The 18,616-nt window shown below is 54.2% G+C and overlaps 7 protein-coding genes across 7 annotated transcripts; 4 read left to right on the forward strand and 3 right to left on the reverse strand.

The window, feature by feature from the left end:
- Window positions 1-654: 654 nt before the first annotated feature.
- PV07_12149 (uncharacterized protein) lies at window positions 655-3,015 on the reverse strand. The gene is made up of 3 exons (XM_016399647.1): window positions 2,423-3,015; window positions 1,270-2,368; window positions 655-1,215 (listed from the first exon to the last, which is right to left on the reverse strand). Exons 1-3 carry the CDS (start codon window positions 2,535-2,537, stop codon window positions 1,152-1,154), a joined length of 1,278 nt encoding a protein of 425 aa, XP_016242459.1. The 5' UTR covers window positions 2,538-3,015; the 3' UTR covers window positions 655-1,151.
- A 1,454-nt stretch (window positions 3,016-4,469) lies between these two features.
- On the forward strand, window positions 4,470-5,932 carry PV07_12150 (uncharacterized protein). Its single transcript, XM_016399648.1, has 3 exons — window positions 4,470-4,754; window positions 4,822-5,006; window positions 5,071-5,932. The coding sequence occupies exons 1-3, from the start codon at window positions 4,501-4,503 to the stop codon at window positions 5,829-5,831; spliced, it is 1,200 nt and encodes a 399-aa protein (XP_016242460.1). The 5' UTR covers window positions 4,470-4,500; the 3' UTR covers window positions 5,832-5,932.
- On the reverse strand, window positions 5,883-7,511 carry PV07_12151 (uncharacterized protein). The gene is made up of 2 exons (XM_016399649.1): window positions 7,150-7,511; window positions 5,883-7,089 (listed from the first exon to the last, which is right to left on the reverse strand). Exons 1-2 carry the CDS (start codon window positions 7,331-7,333, stop codon window positions 6,668-6,670), a joined length of 606 nt encoding a protein of 201 aa, XP_016242461.1. The 5' UTR covers window positions 7,334-7,511; the 3' UTR covers window positions 5,883-6,667.
- Window positions 7,512-7,919: 408 nt separating this feature from the next.
- On the forward strand, window positions 7,920-9,582 carry PV07_12152 (uncharacterized protein). Its single transcript, XM_016399650.1, has one exon. It carries the CDS (start codon window positions 8,169-8,171, stop codon window positions 9,234-9,236), a length of 1,068 nt encoding a protein of 355 aa, XP_016242462.1. The 5' UTR covers window positions 7,920-8,168; the 3' UTR covers window positions 9,237-9,582.
- Window positions 9,583-9,897: 315 nt separating this feature from the next.
- PV07_12153 (uncharacterized protein) lies at window positions 9,898-11,623 on the forward strand. Its single transcript, XM_016399651.1, has 2 exons — window positions 9,898-10,112; window positions 10,189-11,623. The coding sequence occupies exon 2, from the start codon at window positions 10,344-10,346 to the stop codon at window positions 11,157-11,159; it is 816 nt and encodes a 271-aa protein (XP_016242463.1). The 5' UTR covers window positions 9,898-10,112; window positions 10,189-10,343; the 3' UTR covers window positions 11,160-11,623.
- Window positions 11,624-11,824: 201 nt separating this feature from the next.
- PV07_12154 (uncharacterized protein) lies at window positions 11,825-13,708 on the reverse strand. The gene is made up of 2 exons (XM_016399652.1): window positions 12,631-13,708; window positions 11,825-12,448 (listed from the first exon to the last, which is right to left on the reverse strand). The coding sequence occupies exon 1, from the start codon at window positions 13,664-13,666 to the stop codon at window positions 12,770-12,772; it is 897 nt and encodes a 298-aa protein (XP_016242464.1). The 5' UTR covers window positions 13,667-13,708; the 3' UTR covers window positions 11,825-12,448; window positions 12,631-12,769.
- Window positions 13,709-15,560: 1,852 nt separating this feature from the next.
- Window positions 15,561-18,552, forward strand: PV07_12155 (uncharacterized protein). Its single transcript, XM_016399653.1, has 2 exons — window positions 15,561-17,832; window positions 17,882-18,552. The coding sequence occupies exons 1-2, from the start codon at window positions 16,027-16,029 to the stop codon at window positions 17,924-17,926; spliced, it is 1,851 nt and encodes a 616-aa protein (XP_016242465.1). The 5' UTR covers window positions 15,561-16,026; the 3' UTR covers window positions 17,927-18,552.
- Window positions 18,553-18,616: the final 64 nt, after the last annotated feature.

The raw sequence follows: 18,616 nt of genomic DNA on the forward strand, positions 1-18,616 counted from the left end.
AAATGTGTCATACACTGTGCTTTCGCCGGCAACAGCTGGTTGCTGTGCATCCCTGAGCCGCCGGCGAGGCTGTAACTTGGGCATGTTGTGGGCCAAAAACCGACCAGGCCCCACCGCAACGCCAAGAATCCCAAGTTTGGAGCGCGGAATTTACGTGCCATTTTAGGACAGTGGACATGCTGCTTTTGCGCTTGGGTGGAGCCCTCTGGACTTTCCCCCTCAGTTCCGCCTTACAGGTGCTGCATGAAATGCTCATATGGGAAACTTCAACAGATTCCCACATTTTGAAGAAGATCGGGCGCATCGATCAGCCATTGGCAGCACCCACCGCCAGCGCTGACTCCGATGTCGTTGTGTAAGGCTCAAATGCCGCCTGATTAACAACCCTATCTATCCCGAGGAATGCCGACCTCGGGGGATATCGGAACGGAGCAAGGCTCTTCCAAGTTGAAGCATTGCAGGCGGAGGTCAAGGCTAGGATACCGTCGAGTCCCTGAGCATATGAGACCCGAATACGTCTTGGGCATTCGTCGCCAAGGGCTGATGCAACAACGAATTTCCCCATTGGTACCCTTACCTTGTTGACTCCTGCTGTTCCAAGCTGGATGGGTCTTCAGTTGCCTTGGTGCACATTACCTTGTAACGAGCTGCATTGGGTGGCATGTAGCGGACGGGACACGCGGTGGGAATAAAGCTTGCTGGATCCAGTGTACGAGTGAGCATAACAAACCTATCACCACTATAGTTCTGGTGGTGACGAGACGAGGCTGGCCATCCCCAACGCACAAGCGAGTAGGCATCAAGACGATGGGGCACGTCCATTCCATGTCAGCGAACAAAAGCCACTTGGATTCTCTGTCTGGTGTTCTTATCAACAATGACTTTTCCATGGTGCGCCCCCAGATTCATTCCAGCCACTGACTCGCTCCGCCCGGCTGTACCACATTGGGCTCCTCGTTAATCATGCTTTCAGCATCTCCCACTTGTTTCCTCTCCGTCACCTCCCTGCTCCTCAATCGTGAACGCACGGCGGCCAAGCGTCCACTGCTGATGCCGGGGATGGAGTCCCTCGGGCCATCAGACTCAAGCTTGTTGTTCCTGTTCAACGCCAATCCTTGGGATCCGCCTTTGTCCCTCATGACTGCTAATTGTTATTGCAGAGGCTCTGCTGACGAGGAAAGTCGATTGAGATGGAGGTAGACGTCGGTCCCATATCTGTTGCAGAAGCTGTCAGCGACATTCCCAGAAACGGAAAAAATGGAGACTCACCCTTCCATAGAAATCAGTTTTAGATCCCCGCCAAAATACCTTGCGTACAATCTCGAAAGTGGCAAACCATACCCAAACCCAGCCATCGGCGCCTTAAAGTCACTAGCATTAAAACCCGGATCCAACTCTGGTGTGGTATCGACCGTAGTGTACATGTAAGTCCAGACGAGCGGAATAGCAGATCGTGGAATTCCACCTCCTTCGTCGCTGATTTTGATTGTGATATCCTCTTTTCCCTCCGCCACAATCACCTTTGTCACGGGGAACTCTTCCTTTTCCGCCCCGTGTGTCTCCACGACGGCCCGCAGGGAGTTCTTGAGAGTCTCGAATAGCATGTGCGACAAGTGACCCGGCACGTACATGAAAGTCAGGTTGGAGGGACAGAAGAGCTGCACCTTGGGAGCGTCAAACAGGCCGTAGTGATCCTCGCACACGAATCGGGCATTTTCGATGGCCTCTTCTGCCAATTCCCGAACGTTGGTCTTTGTGCATATTATGCCAACATAGTTGGGGTGTCTGTTGGTGGTCTGATCCGTCAAGGCAATGTGTTGCCCAATAAGCATGCGTATGCCAATGCGGGACATGTAGAATCGATCGAGGAAGGACTGGATGGACGAGTCGATCTGCATTCGTTGTTGTTTACGCTTCCACTCGTTGATACCTTGAGCCACAGTAGTGACAACAGGGTCGTGTCTTCTCTTGATGATTTCCAGGGTTCGAGCAAACTTGCGGTTGTACTCGGAAAGGATGGGAGGCCACTCTTTGCCGTCGTCCAGAGCGGCGAAATAGCGACGCGAGTTCATCCCACTCTTGCCGTTGCCATTACCATGGTCCTTGAGACTGGGGTTCCGCGTGGTGGCAGAGAGTTTGTTGCTGGACTTCTTGGGAGGATTGAGGAGGCGGTCTCGGGTTTCGGTGTCTAACTGAGGTCGCGGAAGGGTCGTGATTTCCTCAAAAGATTGAGCATACCAGTCCCGCACCTTTTTGATGGAAGGCATGTCATTGAGGCCATCGGGTAATTTATCCAGCTCTTCTACACGGTGCGCGAGACGAACGGGAAGCTCTTCGGAGAGAAATTGTGAGGCACGAAAGAGTGTTCCTACACCGAATCAGCTATAGTTTCGACGCGGGCGAGGTGCTCGCATTGACATACCAGCAGAAGGCTTCTCTCCAAACTGGACCATCTGTCGAAGACTGACTCCTGTGGGCGGGAAGCTGGCATAGTGACCAATGGTTTGCATGAGCTTCTCAGTGGGCTTCCACGACATGTTGAAGGAGGTTCAGGCCTTGCGGCCTGCTTCGGTAGGGACGAACAATTCGAAGGACCTGAAGGACTGAATCAAGGGACAGCAACAATCGACTTGGAGCAGTAGTATGACTCGAAAACCAGCCAGAAACGTGTGGAGGGTCGAGGTCCGATGTTCTCCGACCGTTGGAGGTCAATGTAGGGTGCCGAGGCAGCGTGCGTCAGTGACGAAAGGCCGCTCAAGGTGGGCTGGGCGAGGCTTCCGTTTGACTGGGAGCACCGAGACAACGGACCTTCTGGGTACGTGTGAAGGAGGAAGAGGCGATGCAGGGCAGTTCAGTGCAGAATGGAAGAGGGAAAAAAAAAACAAAAAAGAGAACTGGAAGCCGCAGGTGACAGGTGAGTGTGTGTGTGTACCGTATGTGACTCGTGCGTGTGAGCAGCAGCCAGAGAGGGACCAGGGTAGCCACCGCCCGGACGAAGGTGGTGGTGGTGGTGCTTGGGGGCGGTGGTGGTGCTCAGGCTCTCGCCCTGGCCCTGGCCCTCGTCTTTCCTCTTGGGCTTCTTCTCGGCTGTGGGGAGATTTTCTCAAGCCAGAAACATCTGATTGTGGAGTTGATCCATGGCCTTCCCAGTGATTGGATCTCGGGCTCATGGACTGGCTGGCCTTCTCTCCTTTGGGCCCATCACCAACTCCAGCCTCTCTGTGCTTCCCTTTGCCCCGGTTTGCCCCCAAACAGCTGCCAGTCTGCGTCATTCCTTCCGACGAGGCTTGATCCTCCATCTGATTAGGGTCAGGTGCCCCCATCTCCGAATGTCCGCCGAATATCGAACTCCCCTTTTTTGCTGATGCTTGCCTCTGTTGTTGCAATTCATTTCTTTGATTCGTCTCCTAGAGTGCCATTTCATGCATAACATGGGGTCATTCGAGCTTTTCTGAGGAGCCTCCACGTTGGTATCTGGGGCTCATCTCTGCTGTTCCACTCAGCAAGGCCTCGATTGATGGCCATGCTCGAAATCCGGTTGACCACGGAACCCGTCGGCGCCACTTGGGACAATGGACCGTCGTCTAGTTTGGGCGTCTGGAATCCAGGGTCTCTGCAAAGAGTCTCCTGGAGTCATGAGAAAGGTGCTAAGAAGCTTGATTTGCCCCAGATCTGGTCCTGTTGTTCCAGGAAGCCCCGGGCACTCTTGACTAGCCAGGATCGAGCATGGACTGTCCTTCTCTTGCCAAAGCAAGATCTCAGGCGCGGATTTGCAGCGAAATGGCAGTGGCGCTTTCATGTTGGAACGTTCTAATGTGGCTGCTCTGGCTCCATCTGATGGATGTGGTTGATGCCTTCACCATCTCTATACCGCAGAGCTTCCCTCTCAACTACAGCTTGTGAGTTCTGAGTGACTCCTTGCTATCCCAGTGAGGTACGGGTGCATGCAAGGAAGTCTCGTGACCCAGAGGCCGATGCTTTGATGTTGTATGGCTTTGTGGCCTTCTACCTCGTCTTGTGCATGCTCCGCTGAGAACTGTCGATCCCTGGTTGGTGTTGTATACATTGGTATCAGTAGGGACCTGGGGATTCTGGCTATCGGTACGAGGAACATGGCCGCAGCATGAGGATGGCATGAACAATGCTCGTGGGCAGTTGGGCAAGGCTCGGTGAACCCCTGATGACGAGGCTGAGGAAATTGAGTGAATGAGTGAATGAGTGACCAGATCTCGCCTGTGCAACTGCCTGGTCACTTGACAGCACCAAAGAAAGAGAAAACAATGCCTGAGGCTGACATGACCTTCTTCCAAGTAACATCACCAGCGAAAGCTCCTCTTTCTCAGTTGACACTTTGATCCAGTAGCAGAGTCACGGCGCCTGCGACATCATCTCTCTCGTTGGTCTCCGCTTTTATCAAACCTCCTCCCATCTCGGCGCGTTTTGCACCTTTTGACATCCCCTTCTGCCCTCCCTTGGTGACCTGTCGAGAACCTCCTCACGATGGAAAAGGACGATCTGGAACCGCGACCGCAGCCACTCAGACCTCCGCTTCACACCCGCATACGATGGCACATAAGAGATGGACTTGATTACTTCAACGAGTTGAACTTCCCGCGTGTCATGTACCATCTGCTGTCCTTTGTCTACTTCTCCTTCATCCTGTATCTCACATACTACGTGCTACCCTTGCCTGGACACTGGACGCCCATCCAGCAATCCGACAAGATCCCCATTATCTCTCAGAACTTGAACAGGTGAGTGTCAAACCAAACGTTTGACACGTTGGCAGCCAGCAGCAATCTGACATCCCATGTGAAACAGTTACTTCGGGTCCTTTCATGGATTCTCCGAGTGCAACATTCGTGCCCTTGACCTGTATCAGCCTCCCTCACAGGATCCGCCACTCCAGGGTGCCCCCAATGTCTACTGTCCTCGCCGCAAGGAACTCCTGGAGGCCTTGTCAGGAGGGGGTCGGATCGGGTTTGATGCGCCCTACTTCCCAAGAGGTGAGAATTCTGTGGTATCCCGACACATATCATCATGATTCCTCATAACCCTCCATTTACCTAGACTGTCATTACCGCTGGTACTCGGTGGAGGAGATCTGCATGATCCTGGAACGCTTCGACGCCGTTGTCTTCGTGGGCGACTATAGCCTTCAGGCCGTCTACAACGGACTCAGCATCCTTCTGCGACAAGACTTGACGCACGGCGCCCTGCGAACTTGGGACATGGACAAGGAAAAACTCCGCCAATGCAGCTGCGACAACCAGTTCACCTCGCAGACCTGCTCCGAGCACTTCCTCACGTCCAGCCACGACCTCACCAGCCACCCCCCAGGCCGAGCCGACCACCCTTACCTGTGCAGCCGCACGGCGCATTCCTTCCTGGAGATCAGCGCGGCGCCGGCCCCGTCCTCCGTGACGGAAAAGTTCAAGCAACTGGTGCCTCGCGTGGCACGATCGAACTACCACCCGGTCGCTATCGTCCACGGCGTGTCGCCCAACACCGCTCCCTCAGACACCGCGATCGCCTCGCTCGAGGAGTTCTTGGCCCTGGCAGACTCGTCGCACCGGAAGACGCCCATGCTGTGGGTCGGCCCCGCCGCTTCAGGCCACACCGAGATCCGCGGCCGCAAGGGCAACCAGGAGATCTGGGACTTTGACCGCCGCCTCGCCGGCGTGGCCGAGGACAACGACGTCGACGTGCTGCGCATGTGGAACTTGACGGTGCAGGCCAACAGCTGGGACGGGATGAGGTTCGGGGAGAAGGTCGCCATCACCCAGGCGATGATGGTGTTGAACTGGCTGGCGAGGTTGCCGTCCAGCTGAGGAGGAAAAGCGGCAATAGAATGATGATTTCCAAAAGGAAGCGCACAAGAACCGCTCATGTCGTCGGACTGGGTGGAAGGGATTACTATCAACGGTCACAGGCTGCGAAACGCAAAGGAGGCCAGGTCGCCGACTGCACGAACAGCCAGCCGGCTGGTGGGAAAAACGCGAGCTACCCATAGCCCGATTTCCAGCAACCGAAACTGGAGAAACACGCGAGGCTTGTGCTGGATGTCTTCTCATTCCCTTGAATAGCAAGAAACCGAGGGCGGGCTTGCAGATGAATGCAAACCCATTATGACGCTGTCAGAAGGCCACATCAGGTCAAACACAGCAAAACGAAACGATCTCAGCAGACACCGTTTGAGCTCCTGGGTCTTCGGTGTTTTGTGATTCTTCGAAGGGGGTTCTAACTCAATAAAGCACATCACAGCGATGGTATTGACTGCTGCTGCTGCTGCTGCTAGAGACAGTGGTTGGCAGAATAGAAAGGAATAATCTTTTCCTTCTGGCACCAATATAGAGGAGCATTTCACAATATTCTGCTCCTGGTCTGTGCGCGCCTTTGCCCTTCGTGCAGTTGCATCTGTTCCTCCAACAAATGCAGTAGCAACTAGCTAGTCCGCAAGTGCACCAGACCCTCTCAGATGGGTTTCGAGGCTCGCCGGTCTGTACCCGACGATTGACCAGCAATTTCAGTAAGAATGATCAAACCTCGCCAGGACAGAGATGTTTGTCGATCCAACAGTAGTCCCTTTGTCCCGCGTGTTTGTGGGCATGTCCTTCCTGCCCTCATTGCGAGGAGACTGATCTTAGACCATACTCTCTGCGGAGCCTCAAAACAAGACTTCACCACTCCCCTCCGGATCCCTCCACGCGGTCTTTTTGTGTTTCAGCCGATCCCGTTTCTTCCTCTCCCTCTCTGCTTCCTTCTGTATCCGGAACACCTCTTCAACGTCCCCTTCTTCATATCCGGGAGGAGGATCGTCTTCCTTGTCAAGATCGACTTCGCCGAGCAGGAGGACGTTTTCGCCCCGCACGAGAAAGGTGCCGCGAGGGATGTCGCAGTAGAGGTTGCGAGTGGGTTGTGTTTGTCGTGGCTGCGACTGAGGGTCTGCAGGGCCCGTAGAAGCTGGTGAGGGCACAGAGACGAAATAGCGCTCCTTTGTCTCTGTGAGAACGAGGTTCGCGAATTGATCCCAGGACCGTAGCACGCCGAAAATCTTGCGTCCGTCGCGGAGGACAAGGAGGAGTTTCTCTAGAGCAAGAAAGAGTTAGAGTCATTCTCTGCAGGCATGTGGTGACATGAGAGACGCACTATCCGTCAGGTCCAGTAGTTGCGCCGCCGTGGTAAACATTTGCGGCGGTAATTGAGGAGCACCCTGAGGCGGAGGGGCCCCTGGGAAGACCGCATTTTGTTGATGTGGGTGCTGCTGTGGATGTGGTGGCCGTTGTGGCGATGCAGACTGCGGAGGAGGATCATTGAGACTGAGGTTTTCCATGTTGTGAACGACACCCGATGGCACTGGTGATGGTTTGTTGTGTGGTGTCTAGTAGCTGTCACCGGTGAGGACTAAGAGAAACGTGGATGGTAGGTATGGGGCAGCTAGGATCGATTTTGATCATGGCAGCTACTGCGACCAGAAGAATCTCATAAGGGAGGTTTGTCCTCAATCATCTGCTACGGGGGACATTTCGATGGAAGTGGGATGTAAACTGTGGTGATGATGCGTACGGAGCAGCATTACCCCCAGAGGAGTATTGCTTGGCCGTTGCCAAGCGCGCGGCTCCCACGACGAATCATTGACGCCATGACCCTTGGCAATCCTTTCCCGGACCTTTTAGTTGCGCGGTCGGGCGGATGTTTGTGTATTGACAATGTGTTCCAGAAGGATGCACAGGTGTTCACTTATATGAGGTATGTTCAACCAATCAGCATATGATCCTATCTAACATCATTGCACAGAAGCCCGCGGCTACTCTCGGTAGTATAGACAGCCGCATGCGGGCCCGGATGTGTGGAAATCCCGAGCGGCAACCGCATCATTTCTCCCCATTCAGAACGGCGTAGCGGCAAAGCACCGAGCGCGTCAGTAATCACAAGGCACCATCCACAGAGAAGCCCTTTTGGGAGGCATCTCCTTTGTCAGCAGCCCATTGGGTCTTCAGCCCTGCGGATAAACAACAAGTCCGACGGGGGGCCACTGGCATCGACCATGACTACAACTATATAATGGCTGCCTGGTAGTCTCTCGAGGCATTGAGACCCTTTCCTGAACAACAGCGTCAAGCAATCTCCTACCATCCATCCATCCATCCCCCGAGCACAGCTTCGCCATGTCCGTCTTTGGCTTGAAACGAATGCTTGATCAAAAGCTCAACCCGCCCAAACCACCGACCGAGTCCTTTGCTTCTCGCACAATTCTATTGACGGGCGCCACTTCAGGATTGGGGCTGGAGGCCGCAAAGAAGATCGCGGCACTCAACGCCGAGAGGCTCATCATCACTGCGCGCAATGAAGCAAAGGGTCAGGCTGCAAAGAAGGAGATCGAGGAGTTCGTCAAGACTCAATCAGGTGATGCCACGTCCAAAAGGACAGAAATCATCCCTATGGTTCTCAACATGGGCACTTTTGCCGAAGTTCAGAAATTTGCAGAGAATCTCAAATCTGAATTCCCGGCCATCGACGGAGCGATACTGAACGCCGGGATGATGAACTCCAAATATCTCCAGAGCAGTGATGGCTGGGAGGAGACGCTCCAAGTCAACACCCTCAGCACTTTCCTCCTTGGCGTCCTGATCTTGCCCCTCCTCATCGCATCAGCAGACTCCGGCAAGAATAAAGACTACAAGCCACATCTCACATTTATTTCCTCGGGCACTGCGTGGATCATCAAACCGCCGCAGATGAAGACGTATTTGGACAGCGAAACACCGCTTGAGGACCTGAGTGCGCAAAAGAATTTTCCCCCCGGGATCGCTGGCGGCGCAACACAGTATGGCAGGTCCAAGCTCGTGCTCGAGTACGCGGTGCGCCATCTGGCAGCATCACCTGCAGTCAAGGGTGTTGATGGCAAACCCAAAGTCATCATCAACACTGCTTGCCCGGGCCTGTGCAAGAGCGACTTGGGACGCAATGTACGCATCAACTTCCTCATCAAGTTCATCCAGTGGCTCCTCTACAGTATCTTCGCTAGGACAGCGGAGCAGGGCGCCAATACCTACATCACGGCCCTGGTCCGGGGCGACGAGACCCACGGAGAGATGTGGAAGAATGATCGAGTGTTTGAGCCGGGTCCGATGCTGAAGACTGAAGAGGGAAAGGCATTCGGTGAGAGGATGTGGAGTGAGGTACTACAGGTCATCGCCAAAGCGAACGCCAGCACAAAGGCCTTCTTTGGTTAAGCATCGACTCTTTTCTTTACTTCTTTGTCGGATTTTCAAGGCCAGGCGGTTGGCGAATATTCAAGAGGTCTGTTCAGCTGATACAAAGCGGCCATCACTGGATCATCTCCGCCGCTGAGTCGAAGACGGGGCACGCCAAACATTTGGGCCTGATTGTTATGGGAGCTAGCTCGGGTGAAATTGGGATCAGCGCCCTCGTCGGATCTTCGGCGATGCTGCCAATGGCAAAACGGACCGGATTGAAGCCGATCATGTTGTCGCCACTGCACTCATCTTCGCGGTCGCAGCAGGGTGCCAATATCAGAGGATAGCAAGAGCATGTATTCCACATCCCGTTCTAAACGCGTCCATTCCATGACTTCTCAACAGGTGGTACCACGGCCACATGCGTCTCTGTGTAAACGGCCTAGCAGGACTGATTAGCAATCCCCGTGTGTTCAAGTTTGCACCAATCACCTCGACCGGTCGGCAAGGAAAGCTGATGTGCTGGCAACCGCTGACAGGTCGCCCTGGCTCACCGTGCGGAGTCGCCAGAAGTCGCTACGGCACCAGTTCTTCCCAGGTCGAGCCGTTGAGGCTCCCGTGCGCGGGCTGGGCCCTTTGATCTGCGATTGTCGAGTTCATGCATCTGATCTCTTCTTTCCGCCCCGCTTCCGACGAACTCGTTGAGACGCAAAATCCGTATCTTGCCAGAGATTGTAGACGCCTCGACGATTCACTGAGGGTGCTGTTCGTTCTTGCTGGGGGGAGAGTACTCGGTATTGACATCGACACCACGACTCACCCCGCACCTTCGCCCAATTCGGCTTATCGATAGCGTGACTTCCAGCGCCGGCAACCTCCAGTGCCTCGCCCATGCCGACATGATTGATTCTGGTGAGTTTCGCCCACACCACCGTGGAACGGGTCGGATTCTTCCTTTTGCGTCATGAGATGCTCACCCCCAGTGCAGGCTTGTCCGCCAGTGTGTCGAGGTTCCCACGTTGTCCACGATCCAGCCTCCATGCAGTTGTAAACCGAACCCTGGACTCACCGTTCAGCTCGTAGCATCGCGCCCAGCCCGCCCCGACGAGCAGACAGAAAGACGTTCCGGGGGCTTCCAGCTTGATGTATTCCAGGAGCACGGGGACCCGATCCGCCACCGCGGTGCAGGTCGTCCAGGATGACGACGCAGCATCAACGGCTTCCACGGCCGCCACGACGACCGCCACAGATGCAGTGCCACCATTGACCCGGGGGACTTCGACTGATTCATCATCGGGGCAGTCTTCGGCAGACACAGACATGGCCAGCAGCATACTGGGGGACGGATACATGCTGGAGTCACAAGAGGGAGTGTTGACGGTGCCATCTCGATACCACGAGGACGCCGATCTGCTCTGCCCATTCCAGATCCTGGACTGCGACCAGGTGTTTGCAGACATCATCCACTTCAAGATGCATGTGTTTTCGCACTTCCGCGGCCACGAGTTGCCCACCTTCGCCACCTGTTTCCTGTGCGACAACAAGTACGTCTCGAGCCCGGAGGACGACCCGGCCTTTGCGTGGAACACCATGCTATCCCACATGGTGCATGAACACTTCCGGCAGGGCCAACAGCTCGCCACGGTGAGGACCGACTTTGGCCTGATGAAGTGGATGTACAACCGGAGGATCATCAACGATCAACAGTTCAAGAGGACTCAGTTACTCCCGTACCAGACTGTGCTGCCAGGAACCGCCGGCACAACGAGGAGACAAGTTGTAAATGTGGCAGAGCTACCACGGGCCCCGTCGGCGTCACCACCAGCGGCTGTAAGAGCACATCTCGCCCTGTCGATGGGGTACCAGAATGAGCCCTACACAATGAATGCCGGGCGACGGCAAGAAAGACGTCGACTCGATGCAACTCGAACCATGGTCCGAGCACACAGTTATATTTGACCACTCTTGCCGAACCTATGCAGGTGAGAGAGTTGGGAAAACAAAAGAAGCGATTGGAGCAACAGAGACCGTGTTTCGAGTTGGAAACACCGGCCTGAACATGGTGGTCTCTTTCAAGTTTCCAGCGAAGGGCGTATGGTTTGCATTTTCGGGTCCTCGAGGGATGTTCTCGTCGTCATCATCGATTTCGTCCTTTTCAGCGGCACTGTTTCATTGTGGCTTTGGAATAGTGGACGGCAGCATACAACCATGGTCAGAACCGAGTTTGCTTACCGTGGTTAGAAAGGTCTGCGAAGGTTTCTGCTTGTCACGAATGAATTTTCGAAGGCATCTCGTGTAATCTTCTTATTATTAGTGGGCTTACTTACTGCCTTCGTTGCTTGGAAAAAGGGGGGGTTCTTTTTTGGACAAAGGGATTTTAGCGACTCCTTCGTAATCTTGAATGGAAAGACAGACAGCCTGAGGCCACAGACCATTCACTGCCTGCAGCAGGTGATCTCCCGTGATATTTTCGCAGTTGCTCCTGGAGATGAGAGGCGCAGGCTATTGAGAAGCATACCTATGAAAACTGTGCTGGAGAGGAAACCGAACTGGGTTTGGTGTCTGCCTTGCCTCGCGCAGCTCGCATTTAATACCGCGCCGCGTCCCGCACGTGGCGTAGGGGGGCGGTTCTAGGCGTCTTTCCACCACCATCGCCACGAAGAGGCATGGAGAGACCGAACAAAGAGGTCAAAAGCTCTGTAAATGCCAGAGGAACAATCTGACGTGTATAATACATACAAAGATACTCCGGTTTCAGGGATGAGGAAGGGGAAGGAAGGGGATAATAATCAAGGAAGCAAGATGGGGGAGGAAAAGGTTGGCCCCCTGATCAGCACCCACACACCCCCCGTCCAGAACGCGTCGTTGTAACGGCCAATCATTTTGTAAAGAGCGTCTCGCGTTGTCCCAGGCTCGAGGGTCATCCGCCTTCAATCCTGGTTGCACTCCTGCCCCCCACAATTCACGATCCGTCGCAAGGTCCGGCGGCTATATTTTGGGCCGGGAGGATGGAGTTGTCTCTGGGCTGCTGTCACTCCCGAACAAGCATTCCATGATTTCCTAAAGCTGTATGACAACTCCAACAGTCTCTCTATATAGAATCCGGATATGAAGCGTGCAGGAGCAAAGCCACCTGGATGGATGGGGCAGTGGGTTCCAGCGAACTTGAAACCCACAGCGCCCGGACAGTGTCAACAGGTCGGTCGTCTTGATGTATCAGATAGCAGTAGTGAGACGCAGTTACTCTCCTGCGACAAAATCCGTCAGTCATGTTCGTTGCATCGTTTGAGAACTGGCACGGGAACAATCGCTGCGATCAGACAGCAGTTGGTACAATTTATGCTTCCACAAGAAGTTTCAGAACAGGTCTGTGTGAAATTGTGCTTCATCAGGCAGATACAGAATGGTGCGTCACATGGGGATGGCTTACCTCCACCTCTCTGCAGCCTTCAACTGGAATTTGCTCCAGTGTGGTTAAAGACCGTAGGGATTGATGTTGACGACATTTTCTTCGTCTCGTAGCAGCTTTTGCCTCTCCGGTGGGCGTAGGGTGAGGCGCAACTTGGGATTCATGTGCTGGGGCCGTTGGGTTTTGGTCGCTTGAAGAAGCCATCAAGACTTTGTTGCTTTGCATCATAGGGAGATGATCCCACCCCGCCTCTGGTGCGCTTCAGGTCCAGCAGGTGATCTTTGCTGTTGACTCCATGGACGGTCATGGAATATCCGTGGAGTGCGGATGACTCGATGTCAGTCAATATCAAAGGCTGCCCCGTCCGAGGTTGGTCGGCAACTTCTGGTATGGGCTTCTGGATTGTGACCTCTAAAAACCCAGTGTTGGTCCACGATGGCAGGTGTTCCAACGGCCGGCTGTAGCCCCAAGCTTCGACATTCGGACCCAGAGTGACATTACTGCCCCTAAATTTTCTCAGCAGCGTCTGCCACAGCACAGACAGAAAGAGGCCATGGGAAACGACCGCAACGCACTCCTGCCCCCTTTCCTGGGCGTCCTCTACACTGGCAAAGTGTGGGAGGATGAAGTCGCTCAGGAACAATTCTGCCCTTGTCACCATAGCCTCGGTGGTTTCTTGGGGGCGAAAACATGGGTCTTCTGGGTTAGGCACTCTGGGATCGAGAGCGTGCTGTGCTCTTCTCGAGGTCCACGGAACGAGCTCGAGGGAGCCGAAGTCTTGCTCTCGGAGCAGCTCGAGTTTTACCACTCCCGGGACACCCTCGGCGGGGACCCTTGCAACTTGGTTTCTCTGGAGCTCTTCGGCGGTCATGAAAGCTCGTTGAAGATCCGAGGCATAGATTTGAGTAAACCTCAAGTTGCGGTGAGTGGTAAGATATCGCCCGAGTCGTTGGGTCTGGAGGACGCCATGGTTTGTCAACCTAGAGTCAGAGACCCCCGCCAGAAGCCCGGCAACATTATGCTCTGTCTCTCCATGTCGGATGAGAAATAGATGCATAGGAGTATACCTCGAGGCCAAAAGAGCAGGTCAACGAGTTCGAAACCAAAACACATCACAAAAGAAAGGCCAACACGGAACAAGAAGCTCATACAAGTCTAAAAGGCTGCGCGGTTGGTCCGCAACTTGGAACGGGGAAAGTCTGCCGAGCCCCAGATTTTTGCTTTGCACTCGCGTGTTCATTCATTTCCCTCTCGCTCCCAAAAAATTGCATTTGTGATACCGGTGTTTCTGCGTTCATCTCTATCTTCGTCACAATGGACAGGTTGGTCGTGCATTCGAAGCATCTGTCCGTGGACTCGCTAACACGGTTTTTAGCCTGACGCCCGCCGAACAGAGGGAGCTAAATGCTCGCATGGAGGCGAAGCAGCTCAAAGAGTTTATGAAGGTGAGCATCATCAATGCCGATGCCACTACGCGAGATGGCGCACAATGATCATTAGACTGACCTACGTTCCGTGCTAGACCTATTCCAACCTCGTCCAGCGGTGTTTTGACGACTGTGTCAACGATTTCACAACAAAATCATTGATCTCTAGAGAAGAAGGATGTGTGATGCGTTGCGTTGATAAATTCCTCAAGGGCTCGGAAAGATTAGGAGCTAGGTTTCAAGAGCAGAATGCTGCCATGATGCAGTCGGGCCAACTGCCGGGGAGATGAACGTCGACTCGTCATGCATCTTTCAATTGCAGCGACACATTTGTACGATATGGGAAAGGTTGTGGGCTATTGGCACGGCATTTGGTTTGGACATGTCTCCATGGCATTGGTATCGCCCGGCGCTGTTTGCAAATTGCGGCGCCGTCCTCGAGCTGAGCTGGAAGGATTGCACAGTCGGCGTAATTAAGGCTCCAATGCACACGACGTCTTCTCTCCTCCCTACTCAAGCATATACATGTTCCGATCGAGCATCAAAGCCGTGTTGAGATGTCGGCTGAAATGACTGCACGGTGTATTTGAGGTCAGGATGGACCAGTGTGCACGAAAAAGGGGCCATATAGTTGATTGAGGTCCACCAAAGCGTGTCAATGGCAAAGAGTGACTGCTTAATGAGGACGAAACCTTCGCCGATCTATTACGTCTGCTGTACTCCTTGGAATTCTAAACCGAAGATCGTCTCCGTTATCAAGATTTGATATCACTCTTGATTGCCAGCAAAGGGAGTAGTTGCCTCATCCCGGAATGTTGATCTTCTATGTCAAACACCTCCGTAAGAGCAGCTGGGCCAAGTACCACCCAGTGCTAAATTCTGGGATTATTTGATGAAACGGCATTGCCACCAGCATGTGAAGGAACTCTGTTCAGCTTGTCATTGACATTGAGACGATTGTCGTATCTAGGCCAATGAGGAAATGTAGAAGCGACAGCGCCACAGTGAGGCGCAGGTGATGAAGGGTACGAAGAAACAGCCTCTCTAGCCCTGGGGTTTGGTTGGTGGTGATGCGATACGAGCCATGAAGCGCTTCTCAGACATTATCCCAGGGCACGCTAGGGCTAGCCCAGGCGCTCCCCTTTCTAACGAGCTCCCACGAGGGCCGCCATCCGGAGTCCAGGGCGTTGACCACCAAACCCTGATGATGGTGGTGGAAACGAACCCAGCCCATTTCAGCTCCTTCCAGGCCTCACCTCCCTGGAGTCCTGGACTCGGGGGGCTTCTCGACACTGCTAGGCGGCGGTCAATAGGCAGCCACAGTTCCCCCGTTAGGCCCCAAACCTGCTGATTGGGGCTCCGTCTTGCTTTCCGCCCTGGACGAATGGGCCTTGTATATGCCCCGAGCCCCTCCCAAGGACGACCTTATACGGAGGCACGGGTAAGCCTTGCCGCTTTGTCGGTTCCACTCTCGCGAACCTCAACTTTACCCTGCTCGCCTGTCTTATTTCAGCTCGACTCAATTTTTCCTCCTGGTCCCTCCGTCTCTCTCTACCTCCATTCGCCTGTTAGGGAGTGTATTCTTTTTGACGGATCTCGACTTATTTGCCTTTTCTCATGCTCTCTGTCGCCTGCTTCCTGCGCGTCTGTTCACAGTAGCTTAATCGCAGCCCGCCCTCGTCGTCGTGTCTGAGACACCTCGAACCGCCACCTCCACCGAATAGCGCTGCCTTACACCTTTGCTTCAGCCGTGACTGCGTTGGGAGCGCGTTCCTCGACGTTCCTTTTCCCACCCTCATTCATCATTGCCCTTGGGCTGGATCCAATCGGCTCCTTTACACGCTGTAAATCCAATGATCGGTTAGATCTGTCTGTGTGACCGTCTCGACTCCATCCACCACTCACTTTGTCCTCTACCGCCGTCTTTTCGTCACCGTCACGGCGCTTTGTCCTACGCACCCTCCGAGGCACGGGTTTACAAAAGGCTACTATGGCCAGCAACATCATCGGCAACAGGAATAGCACCCCGGAGGCATCCAAGACCTCACTTCGCCCGCCCACCTCCAGGACTATCGGCACATCCGGCACCCACACCCAGCCCGTCCGTTCTTCTGCCGACATGTCTTTTACATCTCCCCTCTCGTCACGTTCCATCCGCCCCGCTTCCGAAGTCTTATACAACCAGCAGTCTCAGCAAGGCAGCATGGACGATTCAAGCAAGTTGGGAGAACAGTGGATTCAGGACATTGAACAATACGAAACCATGCTGGAAGAGATGGCTGCGGCGACATTGGACCAGGATTTCAAGGACGAGTTGAGCGCAATTGAGCAATGGTTTCGAGTCCTGAGCGAGGCTGAGCGCACGGCTGCCACCTACGCCCTGATCCAGCAGACGACTCAAATGCAGCAACGGTTCTTTGCTCAAGTTCTGAACCAGATGTCCAAAAGCCATCCCATTTCCGGAGTTCTCTCGCCAGCAAATTTTGGAGAGAAAGACGCCATGTCCAGCCGCCTGAGCGACGCCATGTCCAAGTTGAATGTGGACGACCGGAGGACGTCTTTGACCCGACCACCAGTCTCCCCGGCCGGAAACAAGCGCAATTCAGGCTTGGATCAGTCCACTATACATGCAATGTTTCCGGATGCTGTCGCAGCAATTCAGCAGCAAAAGGCCGAATATGCCCAACAAACAGGCAATCCGCCTCCTTCAAACAGAAACAGCACGGTAGTAGGAGATCGCAGTTCACTAGTGGCCCCAACCATAGCGGCTCCGAGAGAGTCCAAGGCAGACGTGATGAGCTGGCGTCAGGGTGGTGGAGATACCCAGCAGCCTCCCATATCCAGACCCAAATCGTCGTCTGGTCAGCAGGGCCAGCATCAGCCGATGGGCCAGTTTAGTCAACCTCCGTCATCTGGTGCTCTTCGTTCTCCGCGTCCACTGGGGGGTTCCGGCGGTAATATTCAAAGCACCACACTGACTGCTCCGGACCCGATATCCAGCGATATGCCACTTCTGTCTCCTTACAATGTAGGGAACCAGAGTTGGGCTTCAATGACCAATACGCCCATGGTTCCAAACTTCAATCAAGCTCAGTCCCACAGCGAAATGGTGGCCAATGCCACCGCCATGAAACTCGCCGCTCTGTCCACAGTCAACAACAGGATTGCCCTGGACGATGTCAAGAAATACCGCCGCGCTAGGTCTAACGAACCTCAACCCCCGACACAACCACCGCTAACCCCAGGAATCACGGCTTCTGGCATCCCAGGCATCAACACGATCATGGTCAACGACCACGGCCAAATCCTCAATGCTCAACAAGTAGCCGCCATTCAAGCACAACAGATTGCTGCCGCACAAGGACGCCGATCTCGACCCAATTCTCCCGGTCTTCCACTGCCGACGCCTCTCGGCCAAACCGCTTTCTCTTCTCCCCAACACAACGGGTTTTTGGCCGCATATGAGGGCGCACCAATCATGATCGGGGCAGGTATGCCGGGACTAGTTCCTCAGACAGGCATATTCGGTGGTGGCGGTGAAGGGTATCTATCCGACCACTCGGAGATCAATCGGGGCAGGTCGCCCAGAGGGCGCCGTGGTAGCTCCAAACCCCCCGAAGACCCGACTGACCCGAATCTGCTGAAAGATATCCCGACATGGCTTCGATCATTGAGGTTACACAAGTACACCGACAATCTGAAGGACCTCAAATGGGAGGAGTTGATACAGCTCGACGACAAGGGGCTGGAAGCGCGTGGTGTGAATGCTTTGGGTGCGAGGAACAAGATGCTCAAGGTGAGTCATGAAGAGGTCGAGTATAGTGATGGCTGCTGATTGTTTTCAGGTGTTTGAGCAGGTCAGAGAAGCCCAAGCAGAAGGCAAACTGTAGAATTGCAGTTTCCTTTGCGGCCACGCAGATCATCATCTATTGTCCGACCGAGGTGCCGCTATGCTTTTCTGATCTTTCCAAGGTTTGGGGCGTGGGCGCCCGGGTTCGATTCACAAGTGACTGTTCCGGCGCGATGAGCGAAGACTGGAGCTGGGCTTCTGTTCCGGTCTACCTAGTTGTCTGCCATGTTCTGCTACGGATTGGCCTTTTGACAGGATCAGGATCTCAGGTGGGCGGCTGCTGGTGTAGTCGACACAACCACAAGGCCGGCCAAACAATCCCCTCTGCCATGGTCGGGCTAGTACCCTAGTAATTTTCAGTTCTTTTCGACGAAGACTGACCATCGATGGCATGATGACTCGACGTTTTTCTATATAGCGTGACGAGATAACCCATACCACCACGAATCTTCTATGTGAACATGCAACCGGACCCCAAAATTGAATTGGACACGCTTGGTATTCTGATGGTCCGGGGGATTAAGGAGGCTCAGTATGAGGATTTTCAGTGGGAGGCATAATTCGAGGGGGAGTTCAAACTCTGCTCTATACCCAGGATTCGGTACTCGGTGCTCTATATTCCATTCCCTTCCCTTCCATTTGGCCGCTCGGAGAGAAATGCTGTGTCGTGGTCATCGTATTAATCGCTTTTGTGGAGGTGGATGGATGGATGGGCCCGAGACCCACCGCA

Source organism: Cladophialophora immunda, assembly GCF_000835495.1.
Source record: "Cladophialophora immunda strain CBS 83496 unplaced genomic scaffold supercont1.8, whole genome shotgun sequence".
Classification (NCBI taxonomy): domain Eukaryota; kingdom Fungi; phylum Ascomycota; class Eurotiomycetes; order Chaetothyriales; family Herpotrichiellaceae; genus Cladophialophora; species Cladophialophora immunda.